Raw genomic sequence first — 20,137 nt, 5'->3', positions numbered from 1 at the left:
ATGTCTGTAGCTAGAGATCTTCTATTTTCTTTACTCCAATAAAAGTGGTTAGTTTTTTACTGTTAATCTGAGAAACTCAACTTCAAGTATTTTTATGAGCTGCTGTTAGCATGCAAAATCCACATTCTGAGGTCTGTGGGAAATAAATATGTGTAAACATGTATTGATTAAAAAAAAAACCACCTTCAGAAAGCCACCAATACAATAAAGTATGGAAGAAATACTTACTTTTACTAAAAGCAGCACTCAGATGTTTTCTGGAATATTATTTCCTTTGGACAGAAAGGTGGGGAGGAATACAAATGGTGATTACTTTAAAATAGTATGTTTCCTTAATTCTGTACTGACATTCTATCATAAAGACCTGCCTTATTGTGGGTGGGTGGGTGTGTTGGTGGGGTGTGAAAGCATGCCCATGTCTCTTCTCTCTTCAGAAAAGTCAGATATGCTGCAGTTTTTTGGTTGGGTGCTGTTTGGGGGATTTTGTTTGTTTGTTTTGTTTGGGGTTTTTTTTGGGGGGGGGGGGGAGGTCATGGTGTTTGTTGGTTTTTTGTTGCCGTTGTTTTTACAATTACTTTATTGTCTGGGAGACATTCCTCGCCAGGCCTAAATTGCAAGAAATAGGAAAAAGGGCTTGCTAGACAAGGATGTTTACTCATTCGTTTAAAAATCTGAGCCTTTAATTAGAGTCATGTAACTCTCAATGACTGTCTCAAATAGTAACTTTTTCCTTTGTTGTTCAGTTTGCCATGAAAGTCTTGTTTTGAGTCTGGGGAATTGTTTGTTTGACTTAATGATTCAAAAACATTAGTTCTGGATGCTCTGAAAGTATCTGAGTGCGCCAATTTCTCTTATGCCAGGATGCTATTAGTTCAGTTTAAGTTGCTTTGGGTTCTCTGTCTATGGGTTTTTTTTAAATAACAGCATTTGTAAACTAAACAATTCAGTGGAAAAAAAGGCCAGTTCTCTGTTCAGTTTGCTGAGAAAAGAGAGCACAATACTGACGTACAGACAACATATTTATAAAGTTAGCAACCCAACGTGCAGTCCTTTAAAGTGATCATATTTTCAAGGATGCAGTACAGATAATTTTCACAAAATCAGTTACTCTGGAAAACTTTTATTTACTAAAACCCAACAAACCAACCAAACACAACCAAACAAAAAAAAGACCAAACCAGCTAAAGGATTCAGGCCCTAAATCTATCTATTCCTTCTCTTTTTTTCAGACTTTTGTGAGCTAAAATTGTCCTAAATGAATGTGTGTTATTTTTCCCTATATTACTCTTGTCCCACTTTCTTTTCAACCCAGTTTGCCTCAGGCATGAAGCTATCATTTTGTGTCAGCCCATGGAAAAAGTCTGCAGGAAGATGTGTTTTCACCCAGTGGGTTTTAATGTGGGAAAAAAAGAAAAAAAAGGGCATACACACAAACATGAATCCAAAACAAAAAGGAAGTTCCTTCTTGAATTCATGCACTCTGGAGTTGCCTGAAGTGCGGAAAACATATCGATCAAGTACCTCTTAGATCTACTGCATCACTTAATCTGTTTTTTAACATTATCTTATGTGATTTTGAGCTCTGAGAGTATTGGGAAGGAAGAGCAAGTCAAAAAGGAAATGGTGGAAAGGTCAGAAAGAGGTTTCTGATTTACCACCTTAATACAGTAACTAACTCCCTGATCTGCTTCATTCTGCCAGGTAACTCCCTGCTTTTGAACTCATCCATGCAGCCTGACTTGACAGTGAGCAGAACGTACAGTGGACCAATCTGCCTGCAGGACCCCATGGACAAGGAGCTAATGACAGAGTCTTCACTGTTCAACCCGCTGTCAGACATCAAAGTCAAAGTTCAGAGTTCATTCATGGTGTCCCTAGGGGTGACGGAGAGGGCTGAGTATCATGGAAAGGCACATTCTGGAACTTTTCCTCATGGGAATAATAGAGCTTTTGGTACAATACAGGCTAGAAACAAGGCTACGTATATTCAGAACCTGTCTTCTATTTCAACAACAAGTGAGCTGAAGACAACTGCCATTTTTGGACACCTAGGTGGCCGTTTAGTGGTTCCAAACACAGGTGGGTAGATCCTTTCTCATTAGCAGCATATAAAATAGATTCAGATTAAACTTATTTTGCCTGATGTAGTGTTCTATAACTAAATAAAAAGGAAAGAAAAGAAAAAGTAGGGGCTCTCTTAATGCAAATTTTGGGAAGTAGAGCATGTTGCCCACACAGGAAATGACTGATCACAAGAAAGCCTGGGATAAGTAGTAAAGAGGCATTATGCCTATTTGAACTGTTATAAATTACTGCCTCTCTTGATGTCTTCAGCATCAAAGTCCTATTAATCAAAGCTGTTGCTTACTTGGATCCTGATCCAAAACAAGGGCTCCCCAAGAAGGAGGTCGATATTGGATCATCATCTTATATAATGGGGTCATATTCAAAGCAGAATCTACATGCATCAACATCTGACTGCGTTAACATTGTCAGACTTCATTATGTTATTGAAGTCTGCAGCATATAACAAACAGATGTCTCTGGAGAATAGCTTCCACTCTCAATGAAAACTCTAGTGCGGCTTTCATTAGCATTTACTCCTGTCTTTCTCGTTTTCTCTTTCTTTTAGCTTAATAGCTTGACAGATTTCCATAGTGGGGCACTTCAAAGTCAGCTGACATTTCAAGAATGGGCTACGCACTGAACATCACAGCAGAGATGCTCAATTTGCATTGTTTAAGAAGTAGAGTTTGTTTTGTGACTTCAGAGTTTTGTTAGACGTTATTTTAGACTTAAGAAATTGTTTGTTAAATTAGCTGAAAATATATGGCACCAAATTAGATTCAAATAAAGGATGTTAAAATCATAGTCCTGCAGTATGTTGCACTACATCACTATGTTCATATCATGCTGAATAAAAATTATGTTGGATACTTTCTCTTTCAAAATGGCAAATGTAGCAGAAATCACCACATACCACCATTGCTAGCTAAGAGGATATCTTTCAAACTCTGGCCATCTTTATCCACTTTAAATTCAACCGTGTGTTCATTTGACTAGTGCGTCCAGGCTTATCTCTTAGTATCTAGTTGAACTGAATGACTTAGAGCTTTATCCTTCATGTTTCATAAAATGGGTACTTTAAAGGTTACCATAAAAAATGTGGTCTGTATTTAGAGAAGATTGGTAGCAGTATATAATTCAGGGATACAATAGTTAGTGTACAGTCATACACAACACATGGAATGTATTAATTTCTTCACAGATTGTTTTTATGTTCAGGAATTAATTTTACAAAGGCAGAGGCACTAAGTCAGTTAAGTCATAAATGAAGAAGTCCCTTATACTATATATTTAACTACTTTATATAATGATAGTCCCATCAATTAGATCATTTAAATACAAATTTGGTCCTTTTGCAATTTATATACTTCCCTTCTGCCTATTTATGTAAGATCAAATTTGGTAGCCAATTGTAAATTATAGTGCAATCATGTCACTACTTAGTTGAGGTTCTGCATCGTGTGACATATGCAAAGTAAAATATAGTCTTTCTGTATTGAGTACACTATACAACAGTCAATTTCACTGGTACCTGGTGGAAAGCATCCTTGTTAACTTCTAATTTATACTAGTGGAGTAAAAGGAAAATCGTATCACTTGGATTCACTAGTTATTATGTATATGAACAAAAATGTATGGTGATTGCCATGCAAATTCAGATTAATTTGATTAGGTAGTCTCCATTATGAGATTCCTTGTGATCCTGGAATTATCAGATTTGATTTCGAAGTCAGAAAGAGACAAAGAGGTTTCAAGAGAAGCTGAAACCATGGTCGTGTTGTAAAACGTGGAGCTATGCAGATGGCAAGAAGTGTATCACTACAAGGCATTTTGGCAAATAAGAGTGAAAGAGTCAATGAAGGATTAAAATCTTTCATAACTGGCTTGCCCTAACCACCTTCCAGAAACTGGCAAAGGCTAACTTAAAAGTTACCAAAGGCACATGTGCTTTTCACTATATTTATTATTTTTAAAAAAGAGAAGAACAATTAAATAGGGAACTCAAAAGAGATTGTTTTATTGCTGCATCAGATAAAAGCCTGTCAGGGTAACAAGACCATCAAAGTGACTGGGAATACAAACCACTCTTGCTGGAAGCCTTTAAGGAAACAGCTGATGGTACCTTTTGTTTCCATAAATTATTCCCTTTTGTGTAAGTGGTGAAGTCAAAAAGAAGTCTGCCTGTACCCAAGGATGAGAGAAGCCTTCAGTCGCATCTAGACTACAAATCCAGTGTCATTTAGTGACACAAAACAATGGGAAGTCAACTATTTAAGAGTTGTGTTGGAGCAAGAAGTTTTTAGGCATATGACTATGTAATTCCAGGCTCTAAGACAGTTAAATACTAGTAACTATATGGATCATATCAATAATGTATTTTCTTTTCATCTGATAATGTTGTAGTCAGAACCACTATTTCAGAGGAGCATTCTTCTGCTCTACTGGATGGCTTTTCTAGGTTTTGTAAATCAGAGGCCAGTTGTGCATTGTTCTTTACATCCAGTGCCTTTCCCATCGGTAAGTTCTGCCTTTGCTCTTTTGTAGGAGTCAGTTTGTTGATACCACATGGAGCTATTCCTGAAGAGAGTTCGTGGGAAATCTATCTTGCCATCACTCGGAAGGAGTCCAGGTAAGAAGTACATTAAAAACCTACACACACCCATCCAGAACCTGTGGAACTGTCTCATTTAATGATTTCTTGTCAACACTTTCTAAAGGAATGGAATGTGCAAGAGTCACTCCATCTTCCCTGTTGCTGGTGTGACCACACTGTTGTGACATACGCTGTATCTGTATAAATGACAGCAGCAATGATCTTTGTGCGATGCTTCTGTGAAATCACGTGGAATTATTGCAAATGTTGTTAAAGGATGGGATGCCTCAAGGAGATTGATGCATGATAAGTGCTGATTTCTGAATCAATGATTTTATCATTTTTGATTTGCAGACTTATGTCATGCAAGTCTACTAACAGCACAGGTGCTTTCATTAATTACTTGTTATAGAACCTTTGGGTCCAGAGACTCTCATAATATGCAGATAGCGGGTTAAAATTTGCTATCCAGGTCATCAGTTTGAATGACCCTATGGTGTGTAGGTACCAAATTGTTGTTATTTCATGACAGTTGTTTGGTAGCCTAGATGATGCAAATACGTGAATGCTCAGGACCATTTCTTAAATTATGTTGTTTTATAAATCATCATTAAAATCTGTTGCCCAGACAGATTTGCCGGCACCAGCTGATGAACAGTACAAATTTAACTGCACTTTGATCCTTAGGGGTTTTTTCAACTTTGCATCTGGTGGGACAGGAAGGTGATGTTTGAAATACTGGTGGTCTTTCATAAACAGACAAGTTAATTCTCTGAGGTTCTCAAGGTTTCAGCTCTGTCATGTTTATTTCAAAGAGAAGAAGGAAAAAAAGGAAACAAGAACTATGGTTTGGCAAATGCAGGTCACTGTTGTTTTTAATGTTGGTGCATCATGTATGTTGCAAATGTCTGTCATACAAAAGAAACCTAGCTCATTTCTAGATGCTTTTAAAACTTTTAAAATGTTCTGTTAGATGCATGGCACTGAATTTGGTTGCCAGCTGCACATGTGGGTGTTTTCATCAATTCCGCTGTAATCACTTCAGTTGCCTTCACTCTGCATCAGAAAGACAATGGAATTTGGCCCAAAGACACTTGCTTTAGAATGGATTTTCCCCTTTATTTCTATGAATAAACATGGCCAGAGAAAGAGATGGTTTTAGCAGATTTTGATAGCTGTTCCCATAAAAAGACTTCCTAGAGGCTTTAATTTTCACACAACATGGATTATAAAGAATCAAAGTGCTCTGCACTCTCTTGTTCCTTTGAGCCTGACAGACCACATATCAGCAGAACCCAAGTTTAGTTCAGTTTGCTTGTTTGGTTCACTCGCTTTCAGCTAGAAACTGATCAAACCCTACAAGAGAGTAAAATTAGAAAACTGGTATGTAATTGAGTGTAATTCAGCAAATGAAGAGAGCTTGTTTAGTCTTAAGTGTAGCATTCTCACTAGACTAATACCTGGGTTCAGAGGGAAGGTAAAGCTTATGAAATGCTACCCATAGTGGTGAACTGTTGAGACCGTTAGAACATATTCTTCATTTTTAGACCTATGGTTGGTTTGTTAATTCCCTAAGACCATTTTTTTGTTTGTGTGGGTTTTTTTGGTTTTTTTGTTTGTTTGTTTTTGTTTTTTTTTTTCATGAGGTAAAAGTTTGTGTTATTTAGTTTCTAAGGTAAGTTTATTCTAAAGTGAAAACTTTAGGGAACGGTTATGTTTGGTCCTTGGCAAGTTCCCTGTGAATTTAAGTGACTTGAGAGATACTAGGGTTTGCACTACTCTTAAGAGCTGAGGTGAAAAGCGCTAGAAGTGCTTGGGGTAAGAAGTGCAACCATTCATTAACTAAATAATGAGCCTAGTTGCCATAGTGAGATACCGGAGCAGCCCACAGTGCCAACACTGGGTCAGGATGCCTCAAGTTGCCCCTGAAGAACTAAAATGCGTTTGAAGTTAAGTCTTAAACTTCTTGTCTGAAATTACAAGTAGAAGAATGGGAAAGAAAAACAGGAATCTGATCTCAAGTTACTGTCTAGACACCAAGCAGTACTTAAGATACCTCTCAAATTGCTACATGTTTTAGTGTTATTAATGACCAGTCATACTGTCTACTTTCAGTATCAAACCTCCACCTATTGTTGTAAATACTTGTCCCAATTCCTTTCCCCATGCAAGCATTTGAGTTTGAACAACACAAGAAACTCCTCTAATGGTTTGTTTTACCCCATTTCCTGCCTGTATTTTCCAGGATTTTGTGTCTTTTTGCAGGTAAAATACCGGTAAATATACCCTGTCTCTTATCTTCTCAGTGAGGTATTACTCAGGAAAGCTTGCGACAGTCATTCTGGCTTATATACTTTGTTCAGGTACATTCCTTTCCCCTGCCACTCCCCAATTTAGGCAACCTTGATGTTACCCTTTAAGGATTAAGTGTCAGCAAACGCAAAACATTAAAAAAATCTTGTGCTCAGCCTTTGACTTGTGCTACTAGACTCTGGTATGTGTATCACTTAAGGCTTTGTTTTCATTACCGCTAATGTATAACGTAGTATACTTCACCTTCTTCACTTACTGTTTACAATGGGTTTTCTTTATTTTGTGACTCTAAGTAGAGTCAGTCTAGTGCCTGAATAAGACCTCTCAGGAATATACTCATGGCAAGCAGCAGAAACAGCAATTTAGTCTTTTTTATAGCACTGTTCACCTTGGCATCCCTCCCCTTTTCTATGCTAGATAGAACTCTATTGCTGCAGGTAGGCCTCTAAGACGAAACAAAATTTCTCACCTCTTGCTGTCACTAAATGTATGCAACGATGGTTTTAAAGAAAAAAAATCATTAAAGCCGGAGTCTTTCCCCATTTAAACCTAGAGGAACATCTAGGTACCTGATGTCAACTTCTAAAGTAGTAAGGTATTCTGTGTCCTTAAACTGTCACACGCTACTCTTCCACGCTTCTGAACAACTGCATTTCAGCAGTGGACAAGGCAATCTCTCTACTGCCCTTCTCTGGAGGATAAATGACTGCTAAATCTTTTGAGACTGTCAGCTGAGAAGTGACAGGGATGATAAAATTATATTTAATTGAAATAAGCTACTGAAAAGCACTCTACAGTCCCCCTTTTGAGCTGTTGCCAGAGGTCAGCTGCTGCATCTTGTGTGCATCTCTGCAAGTACAAAACTGTGTCTTCATCCAGTGAAAAGTGTTAATGGTACAGAATCTGCACATACCAGATCCTCAGTGAGTTTAAAGTAACAAGGCTCGTTAATTCTGTAATGTGGCTTTGTTCCACTGAGGCTTTTCAGTTAAATTTTCTCACCTTTTTTTCCTTGCTCTAATCTAAACTTCTCTTGAATTCATTTCTTCTGTTCTTGATGTTGAGTCTTTCTGCTGCTCCTAATTCTGCATGAGGCTGGCAAACTATAGTTCAGTAAGTGCATTGACAGAATTTATTGGTCCTACCCTTACATCCAGTCTTACAAGTTGCAGTGAGGCACTCCAAACAATATTTTTGTTCTTAAATAACCTTCTTAGCTTTCTTGAACTGCCCTTTCATAATTTACCTTCCAAACAGAGCTAAGTGAATAATCTGTAGTGTATACTTTAACTGATTAATTTAAGGATAATTTCAGGAGACATTGGTCCCAGGTGAAGAGTGATTCACTGATTAAGTCTCATTATGAGTACCTGTGAGAGGGACAGTTTTTAGAAGTAGTAATCAAGGGCAGGTTTGTACAACTGGAGACAAGAGAGTTGGTTATAGTTCTTTACAGCAGTTATCTCTCTTATCTCCCTCACCTTAAATATACATTCAGCTATAAGCACTGAAAAATTGGTGGATATATCTGAGGAGATGTGGAAAGAAGAAAATAACTGCATATACAGTAAATATTTATTTACAATAACTCATAGCCAAAGGATTGCTGGAATTTTCCTTTAAGAACTGAAAGATACAAAGCTGTCTATAAATTTTAAAGCCTAGAAATATTTTTCAAAGCTTAAAGAGAAATCTATTTTTTTCTCATATCTGAACTCCTTTGTGAAAACTTTCATATTCCATCCCCATCTGCTGCCATACGTTTTTGATCATTTTCCATGAAAGATTAAGATATGTAAAAGGAAGGAAGAAAAAAAAACCCCAGCTGTTTTATCTGCAAGGGTTCTGCAGAAATGAATTAAAATAGGTTAATTAAAAACAAGCAGCAAATTTTGCCTACTCTTTTTTTTTTTTGTAGGCAGAAGCAGAGGTAGCAAACCAAACCAAAGATTATCACAGGGAGATTTTTTCTTTCCTTCTTTAAAGTGAAATTCTGTAAAGTGAGACAAAAGCAAACATTAATTTTTTTTCTCCATCAAAATACTGTATTTTTCTTCACATAGTTGAGGCAAGATTGATGTATCTTTCATCCATCTGAACTGAGTGGAATAAACCAGACTTTTCTAGCAGCTCCAGATTGCACTGACATGCAGGGAACCTTCTCTTTTATTGCCCATGGACTTCCATGTTCTGAGGGTGGAAGGAAATGCCAGCAGTTCAGAATTAGTACCCGAGTTGTACGTGTGTATGGAAGATGACAGAAGTACTAAACCACCCTGCAGAACTGCTATACAACAAGCACATGGTCTGTCATGCAGATATCCCTAAAATGTAGACAATTGTCCATCTGAACAGGCACAACGCTTGGATTTGGAGGAAGAGTAAAATAGTGGATTAGAGAAAGAGGATAGATTTTCTTTACTTCATAAGTTGAAGATGTACCACCATTAAAAATGAAGTGGCTCAAGTTATAATTAATTTCTGAATGAAACCTTGTCCACATCATATGGTAGTCAGTGGAATTTAATTTAATACAAGTCCTGTGTTGTTCTTGCAGAGATTTGAACTCACCATAATAGGTACCTTATGCATCTTAAATGTGTCTGAAAGAACAAGGATCATACTGTTCAGATTTAGATTATTTGGGACTAGTGGGTTAGCTGTCACTTCTATTCTAATCTTCATTTAGCTATTGAGGGAAGTTGGTATGAGATATACCTTAAAAGATGCAGAGGAACAGAGATGATATGGGATCTGATAGAGCTATGTTGAATTCACTTTGTAACGGGGGAAAAAAAAAAATAATCCCTGTCTGTGTACTACAGATGCTGTGATGAGATTATCAGCTGGTTTTGCTGTAAATTGATACATTCCTCTGTGGAATGAAAAACTCATTGTATCCTAACCAGAAATCAAAGTCAGGTCTGAAAATTCTTTAGTGTCTCATGTAACTGAACAAATGAGTGATGCAACTGGTAGTCCCTCCAAAAAGACACCAAACCAAAAAGTCTTAGGGACACATATATGGGCTTCCTCCAGGATGCTAGAATTTCCTAAAGAACCAATAAAGGACTACTTACAGAGAAAAATAACTAAGCTCAACCTTCAAACACCATACATGTGCTTTGATGCTGGCAGAAAGTACAGGTTATTGATGTTTGTGAAAGAAACAACAAAGCTATTGATTCTGGCCCAAGCGAGAATGAGTGAAATGTCTCTTGCCTCCTGTCGTGGTTTAACCCCAGCCAGCAACTAAGCACCACGCAGCCACTCTCTCCCCCCCCCCCCAGTGGGATGGGGGAGAAAATCGAGAAAGAGAAGCAAAACCCAAGGGTTGAGATAAGAACGGTTTAATAGAACAGAAAAGAAGAAACTAATAATGATAATGATAGCACTAATAAAATGACAACAGCAATAATAAAAGGATTGGAATGTACAAATGATGCGCAGTGCAACTGCTCACCACCCGCCGACCAACACCCAGCTAGTCCCTGAGTGGCGATTCCCCACCCCACCCCCCCCCAGTTCCTAAACTAGATGGGACATCCCATGGTATGGAATACACCATTGGCCAGTTTGGGTCAGGTGCCCTGGCTGTGTCCTGTGCCAACTTCTTGTGCCCCTCCAGCTTTCTCTCTGGCTGGGCATGAGAAGCTGAAAAATCCTTGACTTTAGACTAAATGCTACTGAGCAACAACTGAAAACATCAGTGTGTGATCAACATTCTTTGCATACTGAACTCAAAACATAGCACTGCACCAGCTACTAGGAAGACAGTTAACTGTATCCCAGCTGAAACTAGGACACCTCCTTGTGTAATTCTGACTTCATACTTAAGCCAGAAAGACTAAGCAGAGCTACGCTGAAACAGAGATCACTATCTGCTGGTTTGTTCCTTGAACCAGAACAGCTCAAGATGCACCACTGAAGTTAGTTACAGGCTTCAGGGAACTACAGCTAGCAAGTGGTTCTGTGCAGTTAGAAATTGTCACTTGGTTAACGGGAGTGGGATGCGTATGTCTTGGCACTGTTGACTGGGAGATCTCCTGGCTAGTTCTATCCAGCCAAGAATCAGCCAGAGCCTGTAGGTAACTTAGATGGAAGGACTCCTCACCCCTAGGCCATTGTTAACATCCCCCCATCCCGAACTGTCCCCACCAAGGAGGCAGGTCAAGTGCGTTCAAGAAAAGCAAAACAATATTTCAGTAGATGTGACAGCAGCTCTGTGCAGATGATAGATAGCACTGAAATACTTTAGGATTCTACTAGAGATTGCATATCCATTCACAACAGCCTAGTCTTGAACCCCATGGGCTCATCATGGAAGAGCTAGCACAAGGGCTAGGGTTTGGCTATTGTCTTTAAAATGCTAGTGCTCCACAACCACCTGCTACCAGCATATGTGCTTAAAGAGGTTTTAGGAGTGAAAAATGAGTAAAAAATACATACTGCAATCCAATTAGATTGTTACGAAGGAGAGAAGTGACTGCCAGCTGTGGCAGAGTAGCTGGTCTTACTGGGGTCTAGAAATAAGATGAGAACAGCTGGAACAAAATCACTAGAAGCACCGACACCTTTTACATAGCGTGACACTTCAGCTTTGAGCTTTCCTTTTTATAGAGGGAGCACAATACTCTGGTTAAAAAAAACCATAAAATTGTAAGAAAAGGAGATGTTGGAGAGAGGCAGGCTGAAAAGTGGCAAATTATGATTATTATATGCTGAGCCCCATGAGGAGATAATTTCTGCTAAGTCAGCACACTGAGCACATTGTCTTACCTCCCCAAAATTGCCACTTGCCTGATGCTTTTCAAGTAAAGGGGGGAAACCTTGTCATGTAGTTAAGTAGTTGGGGGAGGTGGGATCTGCTTCTATGTATGGCTTTTACATGTTGTAGTTATGTGCTAATGAAAAAGCAGATGTTCTTGAATGCAGTGAAAGGTTTGATAGTCCAGTCAGAAAGAGCTGATAATCCAGTCATCTAATGATAGAACTTACTGACGGGGTCGGGGGACATGAGGCATGGGCAAGTATTTGGGATCCTGGGTTCTGGTCCCAATTACATTACTGATTCACTCTGAAGCAGTAAGCAAATTTGTTGCAGTTCTCATATGCCTTTAATGCATGTAAAGCTCTATAAAATATCCTGTGTGAAAACTGTATCAAAGAGGAAAATGTCAGTCTGCAATTATTCAGATAATACAGTGTCCTTGTTGAATGTGATCTGTATTCCATACTTGATAACAAGGTTAACTGAGCTATAAGGTTAACTGAGCTATAACAGATGGCAGAATCTGCCCTGAAATATTTGTATTTTTCCTGACCGCCGTCTTTTTCTCTTTCCTTTTCTTTTCCTTTCCTTTCTCTCCACTCTGCACACTGCTGTCATTTTAATAGCATGTTTGCAATACCATACCGATTGCAATGTAAGAAAAGATGAGAATAGCCAAAGTGATTCTTAATTAAGATGAACATTTAGTCACCTACAGTATAAACAAATCATTTTTCTTTATGTGAGCCAGTATAAACTGTAAAGAATGGGTCCCTGAATATAAAGAAACCCTCACACTGCATTCTTCCATCAAACATGAAGTTGGGAGTTGTTAAGTATATATTACTGTGTTTGGTTAGTATCATACAAAAACTTCTTACGACTTTGAATTGACTAATATTTGTAAATTGTGAATATGCCTCTATATTCTAAATATTAGAAAAAAGCATAACTGAGATGCAATGACTATGAAAATACTGTAAAATATGGTTTTCAGAGATTCCAACCATACAGTCAAAATAAGAGTGGGGAAGATGAGAGAGTGGAAAAATAGAAGGAGAAAACTGAGAGGACTGAGAAGACCAGGTCTCATGTTACTACTTTTCCCCTGTGTTCTTTGCCTTTTTGATCTGTAGAAATTTAGCATTAATTTGAAGGTTCAATGGTAACTGAACACAGTTGGACGCACTACATAAAAAATGGAATGTATTTCTGATGCGCACCTAACTTCAAGTGTCCAGCACCTATACATAGTATTCACATGATGGAATTTGCATACACAGAATCAAACCAGACAGTCTTGCCCAGACTTAAACATATTTTGTAATTATATAATTTGAAAAATCAAAGCTTTATGAATGTATGCATTTACATGCAATGTGGTATATGAATGTGACAAATAATGTACCTTTATTTTCCAAAGGCAAAATTTTCTCATCTCGCAAAAACAACCCACAGCAATGGAATCCATTTCAGCTGTAAACTGCGGGCTTGATGGGTATATAGTTTAAATATCATGGTGTTCCTTTTTTTAAATTGATTTTTTTAAACCATGAATTTATTTTGCTGCTTTTCCATCACATTCATTTGTATGAGTGTCGGTGCAAAGGGGAGGGGAAAAAACAGTATTACAGTGTCTGTAGCAGTCTGTAAGCAAGTATTTTTGCCATCCAAGGAGTGAACTGCAACGAGAAATCCAGACTCAAGGCACAGATGCGTTCATTACCAGACAGTCTTCACTTCCCAGGTATCACAGTTCATTTAGGAGCCTGTTATGCCGCTAGGTTCTCTGTTGCAGATGCTAATGATAAGCCACTAGGAGAGTAAATATTGAAAGGCAAATATTAAATTATTCTCTGAAATTCATTGTGTCCAGGAAAAAAGGGACACTCAGCATTGTTTCCTCTTCACTTCCTTGCTTCTCTAGTTAACCTTCACAGTGTTCCAACATGGAATTTTAACAGAGCAGTGCTTTGGGATGGAATGCACGCCTTGGTAGCACCACACTTGCAACTCGGGGCCTCTGCACAGCAAAAAGTGATACGAACATCTAGCACTTGTAGCACCATTTGCTGCTTCTTTAGGCTAGGCTGACAGACATACAACCAGCTGCTTTGGCAGCTGACACAAACAGGGCTTTGAGTGGCACTGGACCTTCTCCTTGAGGGACTAGATCCTCCTCATAAAATTTTCTCAGCATTCTGTCTTCAGGTACAAATGCCCCTCTAGCAGCAATTTCTAAACTGAAAATGAAGCTCTCAGTGCAAGAAACCTCTTTACTAGTACATTGTAGAGGGCAGAATATTGTGGGGTGAAATTCCTAACTTTCCTTGCCAGTGTAGTATTTTTAGAAAAAACGTTTTTTTAATTTTTTGCTCAGCAATAGTGACTATTTGTCTTTCTTTTACTGGAAAACTTACAGACCTTTGATTTTGATGGATTTGAGGGGACCAGTCTGGTTACTGATTTGTTTTACCTCGCAACAATGGGAATATTAAATACTCGCATTTGGTAATGTTTCCCTTTCCTGCCTTGCCTAATAAATGGCTCAGAACTGCATGAGAGTCTTAATATCATGTCAGTTATTACACAGAAGACTGTTGTTACTGGCAACAAGTGTAAGAGTTCATCTAATTAACTGATTTCAGTTCATGTGGCATTGAATAATTCCCAGAACTCCCATGTTTGTCCAATATGTTCTATGAGGGGAATGATTCTCTAAAAGCAATTAAATGGTTCCTTTCAGACTAGTTTGTCATTGGTCATTCACATACACCCCTGCTATTTCTCTCTCCATGATGTATGCAGTTGGCAATTATACAGAGTGACCCTGGAAATCTGCCAGTGGCTCTAGCTTGCTTTTTGTTTGGTTGCTTTTTTGGTTTTATTTTTTAATGAGGTAGGAGGGAGGGCGCTTGGTAGGCTACAGTCATCATCTCTCAGTTGTCTTTCACATCAACTTTGCCAGGCTGCTACCAGGACTCTCCCACCACTATTGGTGTTATTTCTTTTTCTGTCTTGTATATTTGTGTTTTGTTTTATTCTTGAGGCTTGAAAAATTTGAGCTATTTCTGATAGGAATCATCACCAGTAGCATAACTAAAACTCTGGATTCATGTCTCCTAAGGGTGTTGTGCTGAAAACAAAATAACCTATATTTTGCTCCCATTACTAAAGATGAATTGTCAAGCTTTGTACTGGAGGTAACTTTAGCAAAATTCCACTGCCACCAGCTCCCCACCCTCCCTGTGTTTTATGCGTTTGTCAGCAGCAGCCACTTGGCAAAGGATGTATGTGTTGGGAGAGAGATAGGATAGAAATTCACCAACCAAGTTAAATAACTAAGGTTTGACTCGCTCTCTGGAAATACACTTTTGTCACCCCCTTCCTGCAGCTGCATCAAAACAGAGATAAGGAAGTAGAACGCATCAGCCTTTGCCGAGGTACAGCAGAGAGGAATCATATGAACTGAATAACTTACTGAAAAATAAATATGTATAAAAGTTGGCTTGAGGGGTTCTAATAATTCTGAGACATTTTTCTTTGTGTTTGTAAGTAACTGGATGATTTCTTAAATTAGCTGGAAAGAGAGGTGATTTGGGGTAACTGCTGGAAGGTTTTATTTTCAAGGAAATCAGCTACCATTTGTAAAGAGTAGCAGTGGTTGGTGTTAAGTGATGGTATTTTGTGCAAAAATAGTGTTTTCCTAGCAGTGCAGGAGATGTGAGAAATTGTTTGTTATTCATACGCGTAAGCAGAAGCAAGTAGTTTTTTGCTTGAATTGTTTGCTTAGAGCAGTCATTCTAATATCAGTTTGACAAATCTCACGTCTCTAAATGCAGTAAGACCGCTGCCATTGCTGAGATGCTTTGCTGCAGCAAGGCCTGCAAGCAGTGTATGCTTTGTGCTCTCTACTCTTCCCTCCCCCTCTTACACACTTGCTGTTTAAGAGGAACATGGCAGCTATAGTAGATGCTGTGTTTGTGCTTTGATTTTTTTTTTAGCCTAAGAATCCTACAAACACTTAGAAGCACTGACACTTAGGGAACATTTTTTTATTATGACACTTGAAAAAGAAAAAGCAGAGCTGGCCTTTTTTGTTAGCATGTTGTGTCTTTTTTTTTTCACTCCAGTCTTCATCTCACAAATACTTGTACATGTAGTCTTTAGTAAGGGATGTCACTGAAGTTGTTCGAACTTTTCAAGTCTTTAGCAAGAATGGTGTTTTTATAACTGCATTTTCTGAGCACCTACTACTACAGCTATACTGAGAATGCTACCCCCAGGGGATATTAGATAGATAGATGTGCAAAGTCAATTTACAGGATTGGAGTCTGATTGATATAAGTGCAGGGCTACACATAAGTGTGCCTACATGAGAGCTACATTCACTTAAATGTATTATCCAAGTCAGCTTGGGTAACTTAGAATTTAACAGTATAGCCATGAAGTGCTGGGCTCAGCACAGGCAGTATGGGATGGTTTGGCTGTTGCTATGCTGCTATTGCAAACTTCTAAAGGGCAATGTTGTTGCTGTTAGCTTGTGACGTGGCAGTGGAAGTATATCCTAATTTTTAAGCAGGGTTTTTCCCCTTACTTATACCTTGGTTTTATTATTTTATCTTCTTATTTATATCTTTGGTTGAGGTTCTTCCCCTCATTTTTTATCTTGGAAACACCATTTGCTTTAATTTTAAGAGTGAACTACATGTCCAGGAGTTTAGAAGCCAGACATCAGGATCATACAAGCCAGATGGATTACAGTGTAACAAAAAAAATCCCCAAACAAACAAAAACCACACACACCCACGCCACTCCAAAAAAACCCACAAACAAAACCAAACCAAAACCAACAGGGCAAAATGTTTCAATTGCTAGTATTAATATCCAAGTGAGTCTCATCCACTTTGTCACTGGCTCTGCACAGGTATTTATTTTAAGAGGTAGGGAAAACACATTTATGTGGGACAGGGTTAAATTCTTGTCAGATACTTCGTTTTTATAACTTAGCAAGCAGTTAGCTAATCAAACATAGGTGATTACATTCAGATTAGATGAATCCCTAGACTTCAATTGTGCTGATGGGGATCTCCATTGACTGTAATGGAGCTCACATGCACATATCTACTTTGCAGAGTTCTAAATTTAAGCAAAGAAGTCCTGTCCCTGATGTCTGCTGTAAGTTTCCTAGCTTGTTCATTCTGCAGAATATAAATGTGTTTTCAAACCAGGGAGATCACGCTCAATCTGGAAAAATTTATGTTTTTAAAACCGTAATTTGTTTTATCTTCAGTACTGTGAAAATATTGTTGATGACAGTCTTTGAAGGCAGAATTAGATGGTAATACTACCAGCTGGTGCATAAAGCAAGGCTTACTTGCATAGAGTAATTTTAGTGTTGTATTTGATTTAAACAAATTGAAATGTATTTTAAAGACCAGAATCCTAAACTGACCAGCCAATGATTTGAGTAGATGGGGCCTAACAGTTTTTTTTCATCTCCAGCTACTGCTTCTACATGAAAATTAGCACAGTAATTGGCTTGCTTATCCTTTTCTGTAACGGCTGAGTGAGGTACTTAGATTTTAACTAAAATATTTTAAAATTTGCAGTTAAAGTAAATTCTGACTCCTTATTAAAAAGAGCCTGACAGACGTTATTGTCTTGCCCCCCCCCCAAAGCCTACAGCCAGAAGGCACAGATGTTCTTCTAGGACCAGAAGTAACTTGTGGGCCCTCAGACTTGTCTGTCAGCACCCCATTTGCCTTGACGATACCACACTGCGCAGAAGTAAATTCAGAGCACTGGAATATTCACTTGAAAAAAAGGACACAGCAAGGAAAATGGGAGGTAAGTTTAGACTTCTGCTCCCACTTAAAAGATTGTATTAACAATGGAAACATGATTACTCTTATTCATGCAGGCAGAGGTCAAAGATTATGTAAGTGATAGAAACAGGCATCTTAAAGAAACAACAACAACAAAAAAAGATTTTGCATTTTGTTAAGAAGCAGCTAAACTGTTTTCAAATATTTTACCAAGATGTGCAATAAAGGGTCAACTTTATGATCTAGCCCATGTGACATGAGAAAGTATTCATTTTCTCAGATCACTTGATAATAGAGACAGTAGCCATTCATTTTTAAAAACATTGTTTTGATAGATCATAGCTTCCACAAAGACTCATGTGAGAACAGATCACTATATCCATGCAAGAATTCATCATGACATAAAGTTATGGAACTGGTTAAAAGTATAAACTTCAAGTTTAATTTTTTTTTTTTAACCTAGAAGGATCCTCCTGATTTAAAAATCTTGTCTCTTTATATATGTCATTTTAATGGGCATTCAGTGATCACGCTGTGCTCATAACCTCTGAAGGATTAGTGTACATTAAATGAAATATTTTTCTTTTTTAGTTGAACATGCATTTTCTAATCCTGATTTACTGGGGAAATTAAGCTTTGTGCATTCATGACATGGGCATTTGATCATTTGTGTCTGTCCACCTGCATTTTTTAAGCCCACTGGCCATCTTCGACTGAAACTGCTTGGTAGGCAGCACTCAAACTTATTAAACTTTCTGCATCATCTGGGGAGACAGCCTACTAAAAATACACAAAAAGGGACGGCTAAAGCATGAACCAAACTGTTATTCAACATTACAGAAATCCACACAGGATAGACAGGTGCTGAATTTCCCAACTATAAAGTGTTCACTGTACATGTAATTAGAACTGCAGAATCCGGTAACTAGACACAAATCCATAGTCAATCAATCAGATTTTATTGCACTGCTGCTGATGGAACTACTTGGTTCATTGCGTTGTGAGGGGAGAAAAAAACCAGTAGTTAAAACATTCATGGATACCATAAGTCACTCTATCCTTTTCCTCCTCTAAACCACTACTACTACGTTGTTTGTTGCTCTTGTTTAAATCATTTCAAGTTCAGCTTAGTTTTCCTACCTTAGATGCACTCGATACTTAGTCAGCTCTATCACTGTTGGTTAAAAACACCCTGGAATTAATGAGGATTGTAACACCAGACTGTAGACTGCTCAGATACCTCATGTAATGATGCTGTAATGCAGAACTAAGCGTGAAAGGCAAAAGAGTGGGATAGGTAGTTTTTTGATGAAAGTAAATGTTAACTGTAATGGATGTTCTGAAAGGAAGTCAAATACCAACTATTGTTCAAGGTTTGCTTATTGACTTTAATCTTCAAGGTAATTTCTTAACTTGACATTGGGAAAAAAAATTAGCTAGAGAGTCAAGAGCACTTGAAAAAAGATGCTAAAATTGCTTACGCATCATCATGATTATTATATGCTGTACACATTGAATTCTGCACAATATATTGCTATAAATCCTATTGCTGACTCAGGGCTAAATAGCGAGTATTTACTCATATAGGTAGTCTACCTTCTCCCTTTCCCTAAGGTCAACATGAATAAAGAGTGTGCAGACGGGCTCTCAGAAATACTTTACATTCTAGTTGAATAAAAATAAACAAATACTGTCATGATTCCTATTGTCAAGGCCTATTGATTTTATTATTTTAATTTTTTTTAACCTGAGTTTCATTTTGCAGGAAGTGATGTCTGTGGAAGAGGAAACTACTTCTTGCTACTGCCTGTTGGATCCTTATGCCTGTCACATTCTCTTAAACAGCTTTGGAACTTATGCTCTTATTGGAGAACCGATCTCTGACTGTGCCGTTCGACAGCTGAAAGTAGCGGTTTTTGGCTGCCTGTCTTGCAATTCTCTGGATTACAATCTGAGAGTATATTGTATGGATAACACACCTTGTGCATTTCAGGTAAATGGTTTCACTTTGTTATTTTGGTTTTAGTTATTTTTCCATTGAGTACTAAAATTCCTTTATTCCTGGGGACAGTCCCTGGGCAACAGCAACAGTCCAGAACTCGAATGAGAATACTGTGGGGGTTTTTATGCTGCTGCTGCATGACTTGGAGTAAGTAAGTCCCTTAATTTCTCTGCAGTGTTTTCATTTGTGGATTTACACTGCAAGAGCTTTAGGACAGCCAAACTGTCTTTTCATTTTTTGCCAGGCAGATGGAAACCCACTCTGCCCACATTCCAGACTAACCAAAAATCACGTAGCCATGGTTAACACAGCACAAAGCTACAGCTGATAAGCAAAGAGTGTTAGGTTGGGCTCAGTGCCTTGGCTGCTACGTGGCACAGGCAGAGCTTGCTTGCATCTGGAGCTGAGTGCTACTCCACTACAAGTAGAAAATGTAAGTCATTATCATTTGATGTATAGTATTTATCACGCTCGTTACCCTTGCACTGTCATTAGTCAGTTCAGAATTTCCTCTCCTGTTTACAATTTTAGCAAGAAGAAAGAGATTTCCTCACCATCTTTTT

At 38.2% G+C, this 20,137-nt stretch overlaps 1 protein-coding gene across 2 annotated transcripts in view; it reads left to right on the top strand.

The window, feature by feature from the left end:
• The window catches only part of UNC5D (unc-5 netrin receptor D), a 176,260-nt gene that overhangs the window by 137,818 nt on the left and 18,305 nt on the right, over positions 1 to 20,137 (top strand). For both annotated transcript variants that reach the window (XM_069800947.1, XM_069800948.1), the window contains 4 exons: positions 1,702 to 2,079; positions 4,612 to 4,696; positions 17,426 to 17,594; positions 19,338 to 19,565. In XM_069800947.1, the coding sequence (XP_069657048.1) occupies positions 1,702 to 2,079; positions 4,612 to 4,696; positions 17,426 to 17,594; positions 19,338 to 19,565 (860 nt within the window). The remainder of the gene's footprint in view (positions 1 to 1,701; positions 2,080 to 4,611; positions 4,697 to 17,425; positions 17,595 to 19,337; positions 19,566 to 20,137) is intronic.

The sequence above is a fragment of the Haliaeetus albicilla genome, chromosome 13, assembly GCF_947461875.1.
Source record: "Haliaeetus albicilla chromosome 13, bHalAlb1.1, whole genome shotgun sequence".
Classification (NCBI taxonomy): domain Eukaryota; kingdom Metazoa; phylum Chordata; class Aves; order Accipitriformes; family Accipitridae; genus Haliaeetus; species Haliaeetus albicilla.
Note: the sequence above shows the minus strand (reverse complement) of the source record. Positions and strands in the feature narration are given on the sequence as shown.